Below are 20033 nucleotides of genomic sequence, written 5' to 3'. Positions count from 1 at the left end.
TCCCAGCACTGATTCGCTCTCTCAGGTGTGGATGTGAGCTCTGAAACTTCCCTGCAGCTGCTGGAAGGGATACATACCTTTCCTGCTGGGCATCCTGCTAGTCAGTGCATCCCATTGATTTAGGCCACTTGCCGCAGTTAAGTGCTGCTGCTCCAAAGCCATTTTGAGCACCAGGACTGACCATTGCTAGCCTCCTCCTTGGAAGGACAGGACTGTGCCTGCCAATTTTTATATAGCTTGAATAAGCATGGGAGATTTATTTCATATGCTACGATCCCTGCCCTTAGTCTGGTTGCTGGAGATGAGGAGTGCAACCAATGGAGAAAACTGATTGCCACTCTTTTGTGGTTTGCCTTCTCTTTTGTGGATTGTATTGTGTTATGCTCAGGTCAGAACAGCCAGCTGGTTCACTACTATGATTGTTTTCTTTTTCTCTCATCCCCATATCATAATGCTGGGACTGTGCTGCAGACGCTAACACTTCTCAGATATCTGAAGCAAACCTACCACTTAGCTTTTGTCCTGATGTGACATTTGTCCCAAGCATGCAGCAACAAACTCAAAATATTCTTTCTATAATGTCTCCAAGTTTTTTCGGGAGTCTTTCCCTGGAAAAGAGCCTGTTCTCTGTACACTGGAATGGGACTGGAGGAGCTGAACCTGGCAGAGCATTAACCTGTTTCGGCAACGCTATGAGTGTTCAGTTGTTTTGAGTTTTAAACAAATGCTTCAGACTTTTTTATTAAAAAAAAAAAAGATTTTTTAAAGCGTGAAGGATTAATAACTATGCAGTTTCCAAAAGGAAAGTATACATCCAGCTACAGTGCTTTTTCTCTCATTCAAAACCAGATTAACAGTGTTTGAGTTTACATACCTAACTGGGTAAGCCAGAATCCTACATGAGAAATTTCTAATCTTTGCCCAGAGTACAGGATGAAGTGCATTTCATAACAGTTAGGAGTTTGCATGGGACCTGCCATATGCTAGATATTTGGAAATATTTAGTATTTGAAACTGGATCTCACATTCTGGACATGTCTTATTTCTTCTACTAGTTTCTGACTTTTCTGGCTTTCTTTGCCTAGGTTTAAACTGTAATTGAGGCTTTTAAGATTTTCTTTTCAATTATTTTTACATTTAACAAACTATCATGTATTTTCAGCTTGCCCGCCTTACTTAGATTCCTGATTGTTTTTTGCTAAAATCTTCCCTTTAATTAGCAGATTATATTTTACCATGCTAATTGAACACCTCAACACAGGAAGGTTAGGTGAGGAAATGAAACTGTCTGGGAAAAAAAGCATATTGCACTGACTAGAATCAAATGTGCAAATAATGCTTTGTCACTCAACACATTCAAATTCTAGAATATTTGTTCCCTGGGCGAGTTTAGTGGCATTGAATATATCCGTCCAGGTGCAGTTGGCCTACTGTGGGTCTCTCCCACAGTTTTGGGGGGCTGGCTGGGAAGAAATATGAGGAATAGGCAAGCTGGAGAGGGAGCTGAGGCTGTGTAGAGGTGCCTGCGCACCTTATGGGTCTGCATTTCACTGGGCTCCTTTAATGACCACTTAGTTTTGCCTCACAGGCTGAACTTGGGTTGCAGGATGCCATGTTGGTTTACTGGATCCAGTTGTGGTTTACTGGATCCCACATACCATCTTCTGCTTGTGCGAACAGGCACTTGTGCAATTTTCCATCCTGTTACTGCACCTGTACTGTGTTCTCCTGCTTGTTACTAGCATTACTAGTGCCTGCAGCACAGACCACATCATTCTAGCATGAATCATCTAAAGGACCATGTCTCTCTGGCAAACGTAGCTCTGATCTGAGACTTATGAAAAAGTGCAGGCGAGAATAGCACACTTGATCTGAAGAACCTGAAGAGATAATGTGAACAGAAGCATACCAAGAATAAATGAAACTGTCTCTACCCACCAGCTGGAGACAGGTCTGCAGTTTGTGATGGTGTATGTGACAGGCAATGTACGCAACGATTACTGAAGTACTGAATTGTCGTCAGAAGTTACATTCTTGATACAGTAAGATACTGCATAAATAACATCCATCATTTTTGCACTGAATATTTTGCTTACTCTAGTGTTGAACTCTAAGACCATTAAATAACTGATAGTGAAATACACTAGCTCTGAACCTGACTGAAATCCTGGTGATAGGTGAGGACAAGAGCTTTCCCTTTTCATTTTTTTTTTTGGCCTGTGTATTTTCACATCTGTTCTGATGAAGTCTCCTGCTGGACAGCTGATGGGAGCATTTGCAGCATAATGCAGCCTCCGTATTATAGTGATGGCCAGTGGCATTTTGTTAGCTCAGTCTGCCAGTATTTCCATTGTGATGCTTGGCACAAGCAAACTGCATTCATCTCCATATGGAAGGAGGCAGTCTGCATAACAGAGGCCATAATTTAGATGTTGGTTTTGGTCCCTGTTGTGGCGGCCCAACCACATATCCCGCTTTCACACAACTAAGCCTCTTATGAAGAGCGTTTGCTGGAAAGTGGGCCAAATTCACCCTGGTGTGATTCCATTACATCAGTAGATTTGCCATGGGGAACATGTCGCATTATTTCTACAACGAACCCATACGAAGGCTTTTTAGACAAGCTTATCTCCTTTACCCTGTCAAATTGAATATAGGGTTTGGTTTGTCCTACACATTTGGATGGAAGGATCTTTAGGAAAGGGCTGCGCTTTCTTTAATACAACACTTGCACAATGGGATTTTGCCTCTTGGGCGTGTTTGCAGTACCAATTATATTAACTCTCTAAACTCAGAAGACAGATATAAACTCATAATGTTTTCCTTCTTTATTTGTTGCTGAAGTCTGGTCTCTTAGTGATATAAATAGATGTGTTACATGACAGGTCGGTTTTGACCAACTGTAAGCATACAGCTTCCAGTAATTTGGAAAATCGCGGTTCTGTTGGTTCCTAATCAATGCTGTCCTTGTAGCTGTGAGAGAAATACCACACATTTCTTTTGGCTTGGATTTTGTTTCTAAGATAGGAAAACAGAACACAGGTTTGTGGATAGGTTTGCGTACATTTTGAAACTGAAAGGCGATTCTTTCATTTGTTATTCAGCAATTCCTGCCAGGAAGAGAAGATGGGAGGGTTAAATGAGGACTGACAGCAGAAATAACAAATAGCAGGAACTGCGAATAGATTAAACCTGATCTTATTCCTTTAACTTGAAGTTTACTTCTTACAAAAAGTTTTTTTCTTGGTGTTGATCTACGGAAGGACAGTGCAAATATGAAGCCACATGCTTACCCATGGTTCAGGGGGGAGGCGTGTCTGATATACAGGGCTGGATGGCCAGGATGAGGTATGAATTATTAGTATGTGATCTAATTTGTGGTATGGACATATGATGCATGTCAGTTAATGAGGTGAAAAGAATTTCTTCCTCTGCACCGAACCATGTGTTGTTCATTTCTTATGAGAAGATATGAGGAGTAAAATACACAAGGTCGGTCACAAAAAGTCACTGGTAAATCTCAGCTGAAGAATGTCAACTTCTTAGTTTAAATTAAAATTAATTTAAATTTAAATTAATTTTCTCTTTCCTGTTCTACCTTCATTATTTTTCTTCTCATATATTTAACATTAATAATGGCTTAATCTGTCTGAGGCTGCAGTAATAACAATTTTTATCACTGCAGCATCTAACACATCACAAAATCTATGGAGGGATCCCATGGAGCCTGTAACTGGCAGTTTCTGACATCCTGTTCTAAAGGCCATAATGATGTTGCTAATTTTGGACAAAAGAGCTACGAGTTTATGAATGTTGCTTCACTGGACAGTAGTTCTTAAGCAGAGACATGTTCATCTTGGAATATTTTTCCATAATTCAACATGATTGGATTGCATAATATATTTCATACCTCAGGCTGAGAGCTACAGTTCAGAAATCTGTAACACAGGGCCAGCTGCAAAGAGTGACATCATTTGTTATATTTTAACTATTTTCAAGCCAATTGCCTTTTTTGATTGTGTTGAAAAAAATGTGTTTAGAACAAGTTGGTTCACTGTGCTTGTTTTTTTATGGCAATTGCAACATGCCATTATGAATTCTCTTCCAAGTTCTCCTGAGCAACTGGTTCATGCATTAGGTAGTGAGGAGTCATGCACACTTCAGGCATTTCTCAGGATCTCTCTCTGCTGCACAGAGTTGGAAATAGAACTGCCTTTCTGAGTCAAGCCGTTGGAAATGAAGCGTGTGTATCAGCTTATGGGACTACACTGTAATACTTCATGACTTACAGGCACTTTTAGTTTTATTAACAAATTATATTTGTACAAATATTTGTACAAAATATTATTTGTAGGAAATTAGGTATAATTAGAGAAAATCTTACATCTGTAGGAGTCTTGCTTTACTTGATAAGGAAGGTGATTTCATTTTAGGAAGTTGTTTGTTACAAAGGTGTGTTTTTCTCACACAACAGGCATTTGTACATCAATTAGATGGACACAACTGTAGACTTTTTAAAAGACCCAAACTAACTTCAGGCTGCTCTGAGTTCCTCACTCTTTGATATAAGTCCATCTCACAGGCAACTTCTTGGGGGTCTGAGACAGACTGGGAGCAACTGATGTTTACATCAGCTAGTGTTGGACCTTCTTTTGTGACATTAGGTGGGATCCTTCCTTATCCTCATCCCAGCTGAAGGAGTTGCTGATGTCTGCAAAGCAAAAACTTAGTGTAAGTAAAATAGAAAATAGTGCCCCAAATACCTTTAAGTAGGATTTGTTGTTAGACTAGAAATTTTTTGTTTCATGTAGAAATCCTGTAAGAAGGCAGACTGCAATACCCACCTGCACCAAATTTCCCTCCTGTTTGTCTGTGAGAAGGGGTGTGTATGCTCACACTTTTCAAGCACGCCTGTGAGAGGCACACGCAAAATGGGCTGCACGCTCCCTCCAGCTGACAGTGCCATCCTCTAGCAGAAGCACCAGGGCCAAGGTTTTGTCAAAAAAGATTCTATTTCATAGAGCTAAACCAACAAAAAAGTTGATTATAACTGAATTCTTCAGGTTAGTCTTTCATGAAAATCCATTTTCTGAAGGAATGGCTTTAGTTACCAACTGCTCATCAGGTCAAGCTCACTATTTACACCAAACTTAAATGCCTCATCAAGCTCTGAACAAACAGTGAGCGCATGGCAGCTCTGCTTTTGTCTGGAGATGTATGTGTTTTCTAGTATTTGTGTTTAAATAAAAGGCAAAGCTGTAGTAATTACAGGACTCATTAAAACTCTCAAGAAACCAAATTCAAGAGGTTTTAATGGAAAAATGCATCTCAGTCCTAGAGAGATCATTGACGGCAGCCCTTCTCTTTAGTGAATGATATTTTCAAGAGCCCAGAGCCCTGGAGCCCCCTTGTCTGCAGTCAGAGGTGTGACTACAGCCAGCACCGCTCTACCCTTTCTGCAGCGAGGCTATGTGATAAGAGCACAGACAACTAAGTACCGGAGGCGTCAGCAACAGCTGCCCTAGTAGAGTTTAGACGGTGGGCATCTCAACAGAAGACGTTCTGGCAGAGCTTTGTGTATGCCTGTATACCTCAATGGAGGTTGAGAAAATAATACTGTAGAAAATAAGAAAAGCCTGTCACTCATTATCAAAATAATTATAACAAGATGAGAATACTTTGTTATGGCAGAAAACAATAATAAATGGGCATTACCTCATAATTTTCTCCTTTTCTTGTTGCTCCTTTTTGTGCTCAACCAGATTTGCCATGTGGCAATCCCACAAGGTCAGAGTTGGCCAGAAAAACTCCTGTCCTGGTGGGAATTGTTCAACTTACATAGTTTATATCGAATCGAGATTGAAGTGGTTTATTGACTTACTAATGCCACATAATTAAACCGTGATCAGAGAACTATGAATTCAGGATCAACATCCATAATACAACAGGTAAATCACAATATTAGACACTTGTAAAATATTAGATAACATGAATTTCAAAATACCTTTCTCTAACTTACCCCCAGAAGTGACAAATCCCTCCACAGCTACCAGCAGACCCATCTCTCCTGGACACAGGGGTTCCCTGATGTGCTGTTCTCTGCAACCTGGCACTCCAATATTTTGCTGAATTATCTCCAGTATGTCCCTGTCTTTCTTGTACTGGGGAGCCCAGCACTGGACACATCACCCAGATGTGTCTCATGAGGGCTCAACAAAGGAGCAGGACCACCTCCCTTGACCTGCTGGCAATGCTCTGCCTAACAAGCCCCAGAAGACTGTTGGCTTTCTTCAAATTAAGAATGACAAAGAACAATTATAGTGATGTTTAAAAAGTTTTAGTGGGGTTGGACCACACTGTCCCCAACTAAAAGCTACCCCTAAGCCTCTATAAAGAAATATACCATATTTTTCAGATTGTTAGCCTGCATTGTAGTCTCTGCCCCTGCATTTTCACTATTATTGCTTCCTGTACTGGGGAACCAAGGTTAATACATTGCTCTACGTGCTGTAGCTACACCTTTTGATGCCAGTTTTTGAAAGTACTTAGTGTTTTAAGCTAAAATGCTGAAATTTTAGCCAGTGTTACTGATGTTCTATCACATGATCCTTTCTGCCAAGTCTGCTGTGGGATGGAAATGGCAGAACAGATGTGAGGACAAGAGGTAGTTTCTTTTCTTATCTTCTGTGTGATATTCTAAAGATAGCACAGTAACATTCTTAATTCGGTGCCTTAGTGGTGACTGAGCTGTTTTCCAAATCTGTGGTTGTAAGTACATGGTGTAGCTTCATGTTTTAGAGTTGTAATGTCCTGTACTGTTTGTTGCTCAGTACAAATGCTCTGGTTCTTCTGTCTGCACGAGCTGAAAGCAGAACTGGCCTTCATCTGCAAAATGATTTGCTAGTCTCAGCCCATAATGTGATAGATAACCTTGCTGCATAAACAACATGATTGACAAACACTTCTTGGGAGACTTTGAATTCAAAATCAAGAGGTCCTAAAATAGAAGCTGAAGCAGCTACTTGATAAAGTCTCAGCCATATTTCCCCATGGGCATTTCTAGGAAACTTTATCTCCAGAGCTGGTGAAAGGAGTGAATCAACTGATACATCCCAGAACATTTCTCTCATTCTTTTGAGTCCTTCATAAAAAGCACAGGATGCAGTAAAAGCAGCCTTTCCCTAAAGAGAATCAATCAGCTATCTAACTGCATTTCCTTTCTCAAACAGAGATCAGATGCTGTACAAGAAAGCACAAAAGACATTACAAAACAGCCTTCCCACAATGAAAGCTTCTTCCTAATTCTCTATAATTAGAATGACTTTTGAATGAGAAACAGCCTGTACAATTTATGCAGCTTGAGAGACTTCCTGCTCCAAGGAGCTATGAAATAATAACCTAGAGTGGGCTGCATCAAACCTTCCCCTGCAGAATTAATTTTGTATCCTGGACATCAATGGAAGTTTTGTGGTGGATTCATAGAGCATTTGGGCAGAGGAGAACACTGTGGTAACTCAGTTTGCTCCCTGTGTAACACAGACCATGAGGATGACCTCCAAATTTTGACATCTAGACAATTTCTGGTAGAGCAAGACACACCCTTTTGGTCTCCAGTGTCTTCCTTGGCTTCCTTTTGACCCTGGTGGCAGCTGCATGTGTGCATTGGTCCCAAATCCAAATGCTGACTGACGCCAGCTGACAAATCAGAAGTTTCATGCTGAAATGCTACTCAGTTTGCATCTAGGTTGCAGCCTTTCAAAATTTTGCTTGTTTTTCTTTACACCACCATTTATAGGAAATGGGAGGAAAACACTGTTGTTTCAAAACAAGTATCATTCAATGTTTATTAAAAGCAGGTTATTTCACCTATTCAGTTTAGTTTAAGGCAGTTTAAGCCTTCTATATACATAAATACCTTATAAAATTAAGTAATCCGTGGTTAATAGATGTTTCTTTTCAGTACGTTGAATTCACGTCAAATGTAAATAATGATTGCACTTACATTTCCCAAAAGAAACGTGAAATGAGAGAGGTTTGTAATTTTTTATTTAACCTACTAGTTGAGTTATATGCATACTGTGGCAATGTGATAGTCTAGGACAGTGCAAGTACATTAAAGAAAAACTTTGTTTGCTAAGAATGATGATATTGGGCCACTAGAGAAGTAAGTGGTGGGGAAACTTGACTGAAAATACTGTTGATATTACTTTAATTTTGTACTTTGATTACTGCATTAGACTAAGCATCCAGTCCAAGAAGTGCTCGTTTTTCCTTTGGAACAACACATTTTGATGAAGGATTCTTCTAATAATGCATCAGTGAAGATTATGATATTTTTAAAAATCTAGCCCACTTGGAATATCTACCAATTTTAATGGGAGACAGAGAAATGAGTAGCTTATCATCTTTTACCATTTCTGTTTCTTCTGATATCCACCGATGACATTACTTGAGCACAAAACCTGCTCAGCTACACAAATAAGTTATGGGAACCAAAACATACAGCAAAGGCATGATTCCAACTAAGTTTGTAAATGACTTCTGTGCTGCAAAGTCTGTATTAGTGCCTGCAACTTCTAGAGCAACCGCAGAGGATGCTCTACATTATGGCACCTATTTCATGACTATGTTATAGTTAGCTGCCTATCTTGCATCTGCTTAATACTTTCACCTATCTCCTGATACCCGCCATGTATCTGGTAGCCCTTCGCTTCTCTTCAAATGAGGAAATTCTCCCCCCAGAGTCTACTAACCTCTTTTTCATGAAAATGGAGTAGAAGATGGGGATAAGAAAGGGGATCAAGTTGAAACTTGTTACAGGAACATCATCATAAATTTATTCAACATTTCACTCCCTTAGACTTCCCTTTTCAGTTTTTCTTAATGTCTTTCCCTTTTGTTCTTCCAATGCAAATATAAATCTTATAGATCTTTAAAATTCAAAACACCACGGCAATTTTCGCTAAGACTTTATTATTATACATTAGCAAGGACATAAGATTCATAGACAAGTGTTTGCGCCACTGTTTGACTTTGATGGACCCATAATTTCCCACCTCACCCACCATGATCCAGTTCTGAAAGCAAGTTTCATAGCTCCTTGAGAGACTCCATATCATGAATTCTGCCTTTTGTATACAATGGTTATCTCAGTCTGTCCAAATAAGTAAAACTCCAGTTGGAAAAACAAATACACTATGTGGGGAATAATAAAAAAAGAGATGCTTAATACTACATTTTTGAAGTAGTCTATTTGCTATACAAGGCTAAATACCTTAGAAGTCAAAACCAAAAATCATCTGCTCCACTGCTCCTTGTGCTGGCTCTCTCTCTGCTTTTTAACCGTAACATGTCCATGACACTGCGTGCATATATGTCTCGCAAATTAACATTGATATTAGAGTCGCTGGATGAGTTCTTCATGAGTTTCTTCAAAGCTTCACGCTGCCGAAGAGCGGCTTCTTTTATCTTCAGTGTAAAGTAACAGGCAGAGAAACGGTCATTTATTATAGCTATCGGCAACGCCAAAACCAGTATTCCTGATAGTATACACATAAAGGCCACTACCTTACCAATGGTAGTGTCTGGTCTAATGTCACCATAACCAACAGTTGTCATGGAAGTTGTTGCCCACCACCACGCACCAGGTACACTCGTGAAAGTTGTGCCTGGCATGCCTTGCTCAACAAAGTACTCCACAGTGGAAAATATAGAGATTCCTACAGAGAGGAAAAGCAGCAAAAGGCCGACCTCCTCGTAGCACTGTGCGATAGTCATCCCAAGAGACCGCAAACCTGAAAACCAAGAAAAGCAGTCAGTAGGCTGATTCATGTAGCTGCCGTCATAACTTTGTGAAACATCTCTTATTTGAAAGCTTGACTGCCTTATGTTTTTGCTTTGATGGCTACTGAATATGTCTTAAGGGGTGCTACTCTTAACACTACTGGGAAAACATGATTTAAAGAAATAGATTAAAATGTTAGACTGAACCACTGACATCATCTCTGTTTCCTTAACGCAGAGCATAGAAATTTGCTTCATTACTTATTGTTTAAACTATGTACACATATAATTTAGAAAAACTAACCAATCTTGATTTAGCAATTGGCTATAATAGAAGATTTAGCACAATTTTTAATAAGTTATCTAAATAACTATTAAAGAACCACACTAAAAACACCTGCTCCCTCCTTTCAGTCTGAATGTGCCAAGCTCCTATTTTCCAGCCATTGTCATATTTTCCTCTTGAACCAGGCAACACTTAGTTACCAAATTTGTGTTCACAGGTGGGGGCTTAGAGCCCAGATCAGTCACTCAGTAACTTTTTCTTTGCTAAGTACTATTTTCAATCCTTTTATAGTTCTCACAGCCTCTCTTTGACCCCTCTTTCCCCCAAAAACCTATCAATATCTTTATCTGTAGACATCAAAACACAGTATTCTAGCAGCAGCTGCACTTCTGCCAAAACTGGAGATAGCAAAGCCTCCCAGTGCAAACACTGCATCCTCCTGCTAGCTCACCAGCGTGCTGCGTCAGGCCCAGTGCCCACGAGCTGCGCAGGGAGTTCGTGCGCAGCCCACCGCTCTCCGTAACCCCCCCCATTCCTTTCAGAGCTGCTGCCTCAAGGCTAGACTGCCCGACAAAGCCAGCAGGAAAGTAAATCCACCAACAGTGCAAGGGATAAATGTTGCGTACATACACAAAGAAGGAAAATAACAAGGATCAACTCAGCTGAGACACATGGGAGACTGAAATTATCTTTTGACTCACAAGTGATTTTTGGATTGGTTTTTAATACTGTTCTTTAAAAATGCACTACCTTTTCTTTAATAAATGAGAAAAACACAATGCTTATGAATTATCCTTCATGGGGTACACTTCTAACTAAACCAGTGTTTGCAAAATAGCTTATTGGAGCTCTGCCTCTGCTTGCCGACTTCATATGCTCATTAGGGTAATAAGCAATTCGATTTGCTTTTCTTTCCTCAATCTCAAACTACAAGATGTTAAAATTTCTTCTTGCTTTCGACTCTTTGTTTTCTCCTTCAGGTCTAATAGGTTTTAAAATTTGGGGTTTTTTATGTTTATATACCGCAAACAGTGGAAGTACATACTAGAGTTTATAGGGAATGTTTTCTTTTTCAATGTTTTCTTCTACCAGTTAAGGACTTGCCCATATCCAGGTTTTGTATTACTATAACTAAGATCTGTTGGTTAGAATGTTTATTATAATTATATAGTTTAAATCTGCAACACAAGGCGAATAAGATATGTTTTGAAAATGCACTACAATCAGCAGTACAAAAGCTGTGTGAGACAATTGCAAGGATCCAGATCAAACTCTCATCTTCCAGGGAAGTTACTATCATCCATTGCCCTGTAAAACTTCCTATCGAACAACGCAGAAAAATAAGTCTTTTCAGGTCACCTAGGAAGAAGGTACTCCAATTTAAAACTACCTATGTAGCACTTCTTTTCAAACCACAAATGAGTACTAAAAAAGCCAGGGTTTGCCCCTTATGATGGATCCTGAGAAAACTATAGCTAAAACACAGTGCAACTCTTGCATAAACCAGGTCAAAACAAGGAGGAACAGGGTAGTGACTGCTAACTCTTTGTATCACATTGATGACACCTTCAGTAAAGTATTTTTCCTATGGTTAATTATTCTGACAGTTCAGGAGTCTGATTTTTTTTTAATTATTCTTAGTTCTATTATCCTCATCTAAACCAAAGATACAGCTCTTCATGTCTTCAGGTGAAGTCAGGAGACATTTTTAAACAAATCTATGACTTAAGTTATTGGACTCCACAGCTCATTCTAAGTGGGAATCAGCCGGTGTATTCAAAAGAACGATGTATTCTGCTATACTATTCTGTAACTTTTTAAAATGTCTCTGAGGCCTAGCAAACAGCCAAACTAGGGCTGTTCCAGCACAGACACCTCAGCAAGTCTTATGACTTCCCATGAGAACTCCTTGCCAAGAGCTGTAACAGCTTGCTTACGCCTGCTGGAAGGTGCTAAGGTGCTGTAACAGAGCTGGCGTGGGGCAGGCAAGCAGCCCCAGCCCTGGGGCCAGCAGGAGGAAGGAGAAGGTGTTTCTGCCATGCAGCTCAAGTTCCAGCTCTCTATTGCCCAGAGACTTGGCAATACAAGCTGACGCTCAGGAGCTTCAGTTTACACACAGTGTTTATATCATCCTAAATTTTTGGCACTAAAAGTATCAAAGTTTTGCTTTTTCATGTCTCTAGAGGCATCTCATCCTGACATACACTACAGCCTTCCCTCAAACACATGCCCATTGCCATCACAAGTAAGATACTCACATCCTACTTCTCCTCAAGGAGTCAATCTGTAAGTGCTTCCAGAGGAGGGCCAACAAGGTTTCACACAAAACGGGGCCCCAGAAGGAAGCCAACAGCTGAGGAGCACCAGAGAATGTGAGAAATGCAGGTTCAGTTTTATATCAGTATTATTGAAGCCACTCAAATCCATAATTTTGACATCTCAAAAGAGTGGTCTCACCCTCTAGCTATACATTTTCTGGACAGAGGTACTACTGATTTCTCAGTTGTTCCTTGATGAAGTACAGTACTTTGCATAAATAGTGGCACACTCATGCTAGTCTAGCCCAGGTGTTTCTAGGCATCACATCTCTCCTATTAGCTGGGTTCAGCTTTCAAAGGGGGAGAAATTATTCTTTCATTTCTTTTTCTGTCCCTTCCCCATAAAAAAGGTTAAGTTCCCATTTCTTTAAAACGAAGAAAATAATTTGTATGTTTTTTTCTTAACTCATTTCTGCCCCTGACAGCAGAGCCAGGCTGCTGTTGTGATCCCAGCTTTGCTATGGGTCTCCTTGTGATTGTGAACACCCCTACTTGGTGAAAGAGGAGTTGCTGCCTGCAGCCACAAATTTTCTCATCTCTTCTGATCTCACGCTCCTCTTGCCACACTGAGCAGGTGAGCAGTGCATAAAGCTTTGGTCTGAGAGTGCAGGAGTCAGGGAGAAGCTTTGCTGGGAGGTAGCTTTCAGCTGCCAGATCCTGGGCAAGACAGCAGAAGAGTTGTGAGTGCCATCCCTAAACACTGAGATTTTTCAGGACTGCCTAGGTATGTGCAAGGAGGGTCTCTGTGTGTGGTACCTACGGGGTTCATCTTATATTAGCAGCTGTGGTTAAGGATGTGTTTAGAAGCACGTTAACAAAACTCTTTCACTACATACCTCTAGCTGTCAAAAATATGGCTTAAGATCTGCTGGCGCATGTTTCTATTTTGATTTATTAGGGCTATGTTTTGTGTAAGTAGCAGCATCTCCTCTGAGAGAAGACTGAAACAGTGACTTTCTACATTTAAATTATACAGATGTGATTTAGTGTTCTGGGTCTAAGTGGACAGCAACTCTGAACTACCAAAGAAGCAAGCACAATGACAATAATGCTGCTCTGGATGGTTTAAGTAGATACATACGTTACTTCTTATATTTTGAAACTGGTACTTTGGTTCTAGTAGAAATATGATAGCTCACTTCCAGATTAGTAGACTAGATTTTGATATAATTAATTCATTTCTACCTAACATAGAATTACTGAACTCTTAGTGGCACTCAATATTGTAATATAAGCTGTGGTAATATTTTAATGAATTTAAGAATAGACACAAAAGTTGAGACCATTCCTGAAGTTAACAGTTATTATATAAGCCTCTGAAACATCTGGTTTCAAGCTGATAAGAAGGGCCTTAGAGCTGAGTTTCATGGATTCATTCTGTAACAGTAAAATGTGATGAAAATTTTGTAGCTAGAATCAACATACTTTTGGATCACTGTTTTTTTTATTCAGCACAATTCAGCCTTGATGAGTTCAAATCATTTTCTTATTTTCAAAACACAATTAGAGAGGAATGCACTAACATTACAGCTACTATCAAAAATAGGTAGTAGCCTTTCTTGCAGAAATACCCCACCAAACCCTGAAAAACTTATAATGAAGCAAAACAAACTCATTGACAGACTGAATCACTATAAGCTTCCTTTCAAGTGCTTTCTCAGGGACAGTTATGCATCAGCACAGGCATAATCTAGGGTAGGCAAGTAAGATTAAGATACTTCCCAAACCACTACAACTATGCTCAGTAGCATTAAAGCTACTCCCTGCCATTGGTAGGCAGGTTCACTCCCCTTCAGTGGGGACAAAAATAGAGACACATTTTGCTGCTGCAAGCTCACTGTAATGCCTGCTGGCCCTACTGGGCCAGATCACAAAGAGGGTGGAGATGGCTCTCCAAAAAAGAAAAGCATCAACCCATTCCTGCTCCTTGGCAGGAAATCCTGGAAAGGTACGTTGAGTGCCATGTAAGAACGACCATCACCATCTTCAGAACAGGCTAATATTGCAGGACAGATACTTACAACTAGGATCTGAGTTTTCAAAGCTCCAAGTGTTGGCTGAACATTTCTTCTGTCAAATTCAGTGCCATATCCAGTACTGGATATAGTGGGAACATAATTAAATCACTTTTTGAAAATGCCAAGCATTGGACAACATCATGGCATGGAGACAGTGTGGTGGGAGTACGCCTTTTACTGTTTCATATACCCAGGCATGCACACGCCATGAAGTAGAAATAACACTGGTAAACACAAGGGGAAATGCAACACCTTCCGATCATGTCCAACTTCCTCTGATAAATTCCCCCTAGAAAACGTTACTACTCAGAGTGAACAAAAATGTCCTCAGACCTGCATTTCACCTTCCACCCTACCCCTGCTTGCTGTTCATCCATCTGCCTGCTGACCCGTCAGAAGTGCCTGGACACGAAGGGCCCCACACGGATGGGTGAATGCCGGCTGAACCTGACACTGCTGCTCTGAGCTGCACCTAAGTCCATTCAGTAAACAGCCCCCAGCTGTGCTCAACACAGCACAGAGATATCAGGGTGTTCAACGGGGCCAGAGAGCCCCTCAACCCACTGCCTGGTATGATTCAGTTCTAATGGTTTTCTTCAAACATTCTCTATCCTGGTTGTTTTCAGGATCTATGATGTAGACAAAATCATGATATATTTCTTTGCTTATAGTTCTTAACAAAACAAATTGTGACAGATAATTACATATGCTGTCATTAATGGGCTTTTGATAATACAAAAAGTGTGGGTCAATGATCTCTGCTCCTTCTCTTGCTTCATCCCTGTCCTGGTTTCAGCAGGGATAGAGTTTGGGCTTCTTTTCGTAAATATTCTGTGCAAACAATATACACTGGCTTTATGAAGAACTAAAATTCCCTGGAGAAGGCCTGTGCCACTCAATTATCACTATGCAAAAGTAAGATTTTCAAAAGCCATTACTATTAACATTAGATTGGGTAAAAAGATTAGGCAGAAATGTACACAAAATGGGGGACTGTGCCCAGGAACAACTGTTGTATGCAGCAAAACCGAGAAATACCACTGCCATGGCCGAAAGTACCTGTTGAATGTCTTCCCAGCTTCAGCATCCGCAGGGCTCTGAGCAGCCTCAGCACTTGGACAATGCGCCCCACGTTCTCAAGTTCTTGAGAGCTCTCCCCACCACACAGGCTCTCCACCAGCAGGGTGATGTAGAAAGGTAAAATAGCAAGGAGGTCTATGATGTTTGCCACACTCCTTAGGAAGCGACACCGATCCCGTGCACACAGGAACCTCAGAACAAACTCCACAGTGAACCACGCGATGCACAGGTACTCTAGGGCATCCAGTAGTGGTGGTGCCAGCCAGCTTAGCTCTACGGAAATCAAAGCCATGTTGGCAATGGACACAACAACAAAAGCCATGGACAGAGTGCCGAAAGTCCTGGCTGCCGCAGAGGAGCCGGGCTTTTCCAAAACTTCCCAAAGTTTCTGTCTGACACTGGGACAGAGGCTACCAGAAAAGTCTTCCTCCTCATCTTGGGCATCCAGTTCTTCTGCATCTTTCTTGATGTCTAAGGCTTCACTCAGCTCCTTCCTTCTGAAGTACCTGCCCAGAAACCCACCCCCCCCAAAGAGATCTGTTACACACGTATGTGTATGTTTTTCTTATCCTCTACCATATGAGGCATAAGAATACACATTAAAGTATATCTTAGGTGAGCTCAGAAAACCCTGATGTCAAGCATATGGTTGATGATTTTATTAATTGAGACCGTGCAGCACGTTTCCATTGATCTGATATTTCTATTCCCTTATTGCACATCAGTGACAGTTTGTATATGGAGAGTAATTTTATTCCGGTAGCGTGTTATTTACATGGATCATGTTGACTACAGTAGGATCTGCTGCATAACTAACATGAACTCTTGCAAGCAATCCTGGCACAACCAGATGCCCTGTTTCTAAATTTTCTCAATTTTATTAATTATATTGCTTTTTTATTACTTTGGGGTGTATCTGCAATATTAAAAGGGAAGGCATAATAAAAGCCATGCAGTTCATGGATGAAGTTCTGATCAATACACACTACGATGACAAGTTATCTTACTTTCTTTGAATATATGAGTCCTCACACAATAAAGTGCACAAGTATTTGTGCCAGCTAAAACTTACAGATGGTAAATGCCTAGTTGAGTGTTTTGTTAGAGCAAGAGTATACGTACAGAACAATTTCATGAAACAAAAATATTCCTAAAATACACAAAAATAATGAATCCTTTTCTTTCATATCTGAATTTCCTGACTGCTGCAAATCTCAAGCCTTAGACAAAGGGGCTATGCAATTTTGCCTTCATTTTATACACAGCTACTCCTGCATGTGCCAAAGAGGTCTGTAGCTCCGTGTACCACCAAAGAAGTAGGAGCTTCCTGTTACACCTACCAGGGAAGGAAGAAAGGGATGAAAACTAGGATACAACTCTCTCAGCTGCAGAACTGGACCATGCTAGGGGAGGATAACTTCAGTAGCCTTTTGGGGTGGGGTTGCTTCTCTGTTTCTTTCTAATAATTTTGCTTTAGATAAATAGCAGTTATCCTCTTTACAGAATTCATTTCTTCAATATTAACGAACAAACCAGTAACACTAAAAATGGTGGAAAAAATTAAAATTAACTGCAAACAGAACTAACAGAAATGTCCTGGGGGTGGTTCAGTTGAAACCCACCTCGCTCCTAAGCTGCCTGTTACAATTTGTCTCCACCGAGCCATGTTCCCGCTGTTGCTGCCCCCTCCCTGTAAGCTGCTACATCCATGTGCGATGCTTCGCATCATGGCTCCTCCTGGAGCCATGCCACCCACACTCAGCCTGGCAGGTGACCACCCCCTCTTCTGCCTCTCCAGCTTGGATCTGGAAATCCTCCAGAGTGGAAAGTGTGGGGTGGGAAGGCTCCAAACCCTCCCTCCACATCCAGTCCCTCTAGCTACGATAACCTCAAACTGGATGACTGAAGGAACATCTCCCCTTTCACAACCTTTTTCATCTGTGGCATTGTTCCTTTCAAACATTTTGAGCTTCCAGGGCCAGTCTGAAGCCAGTACAGGACAACCCAGACCCTGCTCATGTTAGGGTCTCACTATCTTGACCCCACCACCAACCTGTCCCTCAGCAAAGGTCAACAGCGACCTCACCCTACACCCATCCACCTCTACAGCAGGATTTAGGACTGAAGTCATCCAGCTCTGAGCATGATTTTCCCAATGCTCTGCTACTTCACCTATCCTCACTGCTGGATCTCTCACCTGAGTGTCCCTGCACGCAAGTAAACACTGAGCTCACCCAGCCCACCATCTTGCATGCCACATCTTCCCACAACTCACCGGTCTCTGCAGCAGGAATCGATGCTGAGCTCATCCAATCCCCAGTACTGGATCTCTTGTAAGAAGGAGAGCGCACAAAGCTGCTCCATCACATGCAGCCTCCCCGTCTGGTAGTAATTCAGGATGTAGTGAAACGCCTGTGAGCTCCGGTCAAAGAAATACTCATTCTCCACAAGGTTGGCATCATCACAAAGCTCAAGGAGGCCAGAGGCCACATCCCGGGCAGCAGAGACCACTACGGCCAGTTTGCCAAGACGGGTGTCAGGGTAGCAAGACAAAGTTTGCTGGGACATCACAAAGCGGCTGCCTCCTACATTGATAGTAAAGCAGTCCAAGGAGGGAACGACCTTCTGGAGCAGGGGCCCCTGCTCCTCCTCACTGGAGAAAACACTGGAGTCCAGGGAGCCCAGGGATGTGCTACTCCCTGGTTCCTCCAGGGACGCTTGGGAAGAAAGAGACATGCAGCAGGGAGGCGACTTCATCCTGTAGCTGCCAGCAGCAGCCCACACTCTCCTGGATCGAAACAACAAAGCTGCAGAGAAGACTGCCCCGCCGGGAGGGGGGGGTGGGGGGGTGGGGGTGGCCGGCCAGCTAGAAATGTATCGCTTTGCTTTGGCTACCGTCCCAGGGACACCTCACCGTCCCCGCTTCCTCCGAGCGATGCCTCCATCGGAGACGGGAGTCAGGCAGGGTGCTGAACAGCCCAACACTGCCTACACCTGTGAGGATACAGAAAGAACAACGGTACCTGAGACGGCTTCACCTCCTGCCGTCAGCGCCGGCAGCCGTCGGGAAGCGCCCGGCACCATCTGCCAGCGACGGCCCCTCCGCTTCAGCGCTCACCTCCTGCCGCTGGGTCGAGGGCGGAGGAAGCCAACCAGGACAACACAAGACGCAACACCGGCTTCGGCGGGTCTCCGGGCAGCCGGGAGCCGCCCCGCCGCGCCCCGAGAGCATCCCGAGGGGCTAAGCCTCTCGCCTGGCCTCGCCACCCGCCCGGCCCGGCCCCCACAGCTCCGTCCGCGGCCCCGGGGTACCCTCCCCCGCCCGCCCCGCGATCGCGCTTCGCCCGGCGCCGCCGCTGAAGTTTCCCTCCTCACCCCCCGCCACTGCTGGGGCAGCCGCCGCGGACCGGGCGTCTCGGCGCGGCTGCCGCCTCCTCCTCGGCCGGCCCGGCCGGCCGCCCCCCGCCGCCGCCGCCGCCGCCGCCCCGCCTCACCTGCCCGCCGCCCGGCTGTGCCGCCCGCGGCTGGACGCCGGCTGCCGCCGTCCCCCTCGCAGGCAGCCTCTGCCCGCTACCCCGGCTCCAAACTTCTGGGCAGCGCCGGCGTGCCTCCATGGCAGGTCATGTGCCGCGGGGGGCAGGCGGGAGCGGGGGGGCTGCGCGGACGCGGGGCGGGCCGGGCCGGGCCACCGCCCTCCCGCCGCGGGGCCGAACCGCCACCGCCTCCGGCCCGGCCCGGCCCGGCCCGGCCCGGGAGCTGCTGGACCCCGGCGGCGGCGGGTGCGGTGCCCGGGGCCGGGGTGCGGGGCAGGGCGGTGCGGGCCCAGCTGCCTGCCGGCCGGCCGCACCTGCACGCTCCGGGCGCTTCCTCCGGGGACGAACCAGACCTGCAAACTTCACAGGGCGAGTTCACAGGGCGATTTTGAAGCCGCCCCTCCTTTAATATACGTAAAATCAAACGTGTTTCTAAGTAGATAATGTATCCGCACTTATGTTACTCCCACGACCACAAATCTGAAGTCACTGAAGTAAAACAGTCATTGTAAAGGCCAGCCGATGTACGTGAAAGAGCCTGTTTTAACTTAGCTACAGTCAGCCTGTTTTCTAAAATACTCTGGAATATCTTTGGCACCGTCCTGTGCTGACTTTGTAGCTCCTCTGTAAAACAGTGCAAGAGTTACATTCGCTCTCCTTACTACTTTTCCTTTTCTCCTTTGAAACAGTTATTTCTGACAAATTTAAAATATTTGCTGTTGCAAATTTGCATTTTCTGTCACCTCTTACTCCTCGCCAGGGCGGGCAGCTGCCTGCATTGCGGTGGAGCCTTGCCAGGAGGGGAAATTCTGTAGCATGCAAAATGTGGCTTTGTATGTTGTGCTACCAGCTTTTGATCTCCCATCACTTGTTGCATACAACTGCATCCAGTTATGTATGTTTCTCACATTTATTTCCATAAGGTCTCATAATGGTTCATCTTTTGGGTAACGGTAATCTCGGGGTAACTGTTGGCAAAAGCGTTCACCGATCGGAGAGAATCTGGAGGAGAACA

At 43.3% G+C, this 20033-nt stretch overlaps 1 protein-coding gene across 2 annotated transcripts; it reads right to left on the bottom strand.

Annotated features, from left to right (window-relative positions):
• Window positions 1–8951: 8951 nt before the first annotated feature.
• Window positions 8952–19217, bottom strand: KCNV1 (potassium voltage-gated channel modifier subfamily V member 1). Of its 2 annotated transcripts, none has more exons than XM_075743461.1 (4): window positions 18980–19217; window positions 17761–18479; window positions 15465–15991; window positions 8952–9794 (listed from the first exon to the last, which is right to left on the bottom strand). In XM_075743461.1, exons 2-4 carry the CDS (start codon window positions 18240–18242, stop codon window positions 9283–9285), a joined length of 1521 nt encoding a protein of 506 aa, XP_075599576.1. In that variant the 5' UTR covers window positions 18243–18479; window positions 18980–19217; the 3' UTR covers window positions 8952–9282. The 2 variants fall into 2 exon arrangements, with proteins under 2 accessions (XP_075599576.1, XP_075599579.1); XM_075743464.1 differs by having other exon boundaries at window positions 17761–18273.
• Between the last annotated feature and the right edge of the window lie 816 nt (window positions 19218–20033).

This window comes from Balearica regulorum, chromosome 2, assembly GCF_011004875.1.
Source record: "Balearica regulorum gibbericeps isolate bBalReg1 chromosome 2, bBalReg1.pri, whole genome shotgun sequence".
Lineage (NCBI taxonomy): Eukaryota > Metazoa > Chordata > Aves > Gruiformes > Gruidae > Balearica > Balearica regulorum.
The sequence above is the reverse complement of the archived record's forward strand: the minus strand, read 5'-3'. Positions and strand labels throughout refer to the sequence as shown.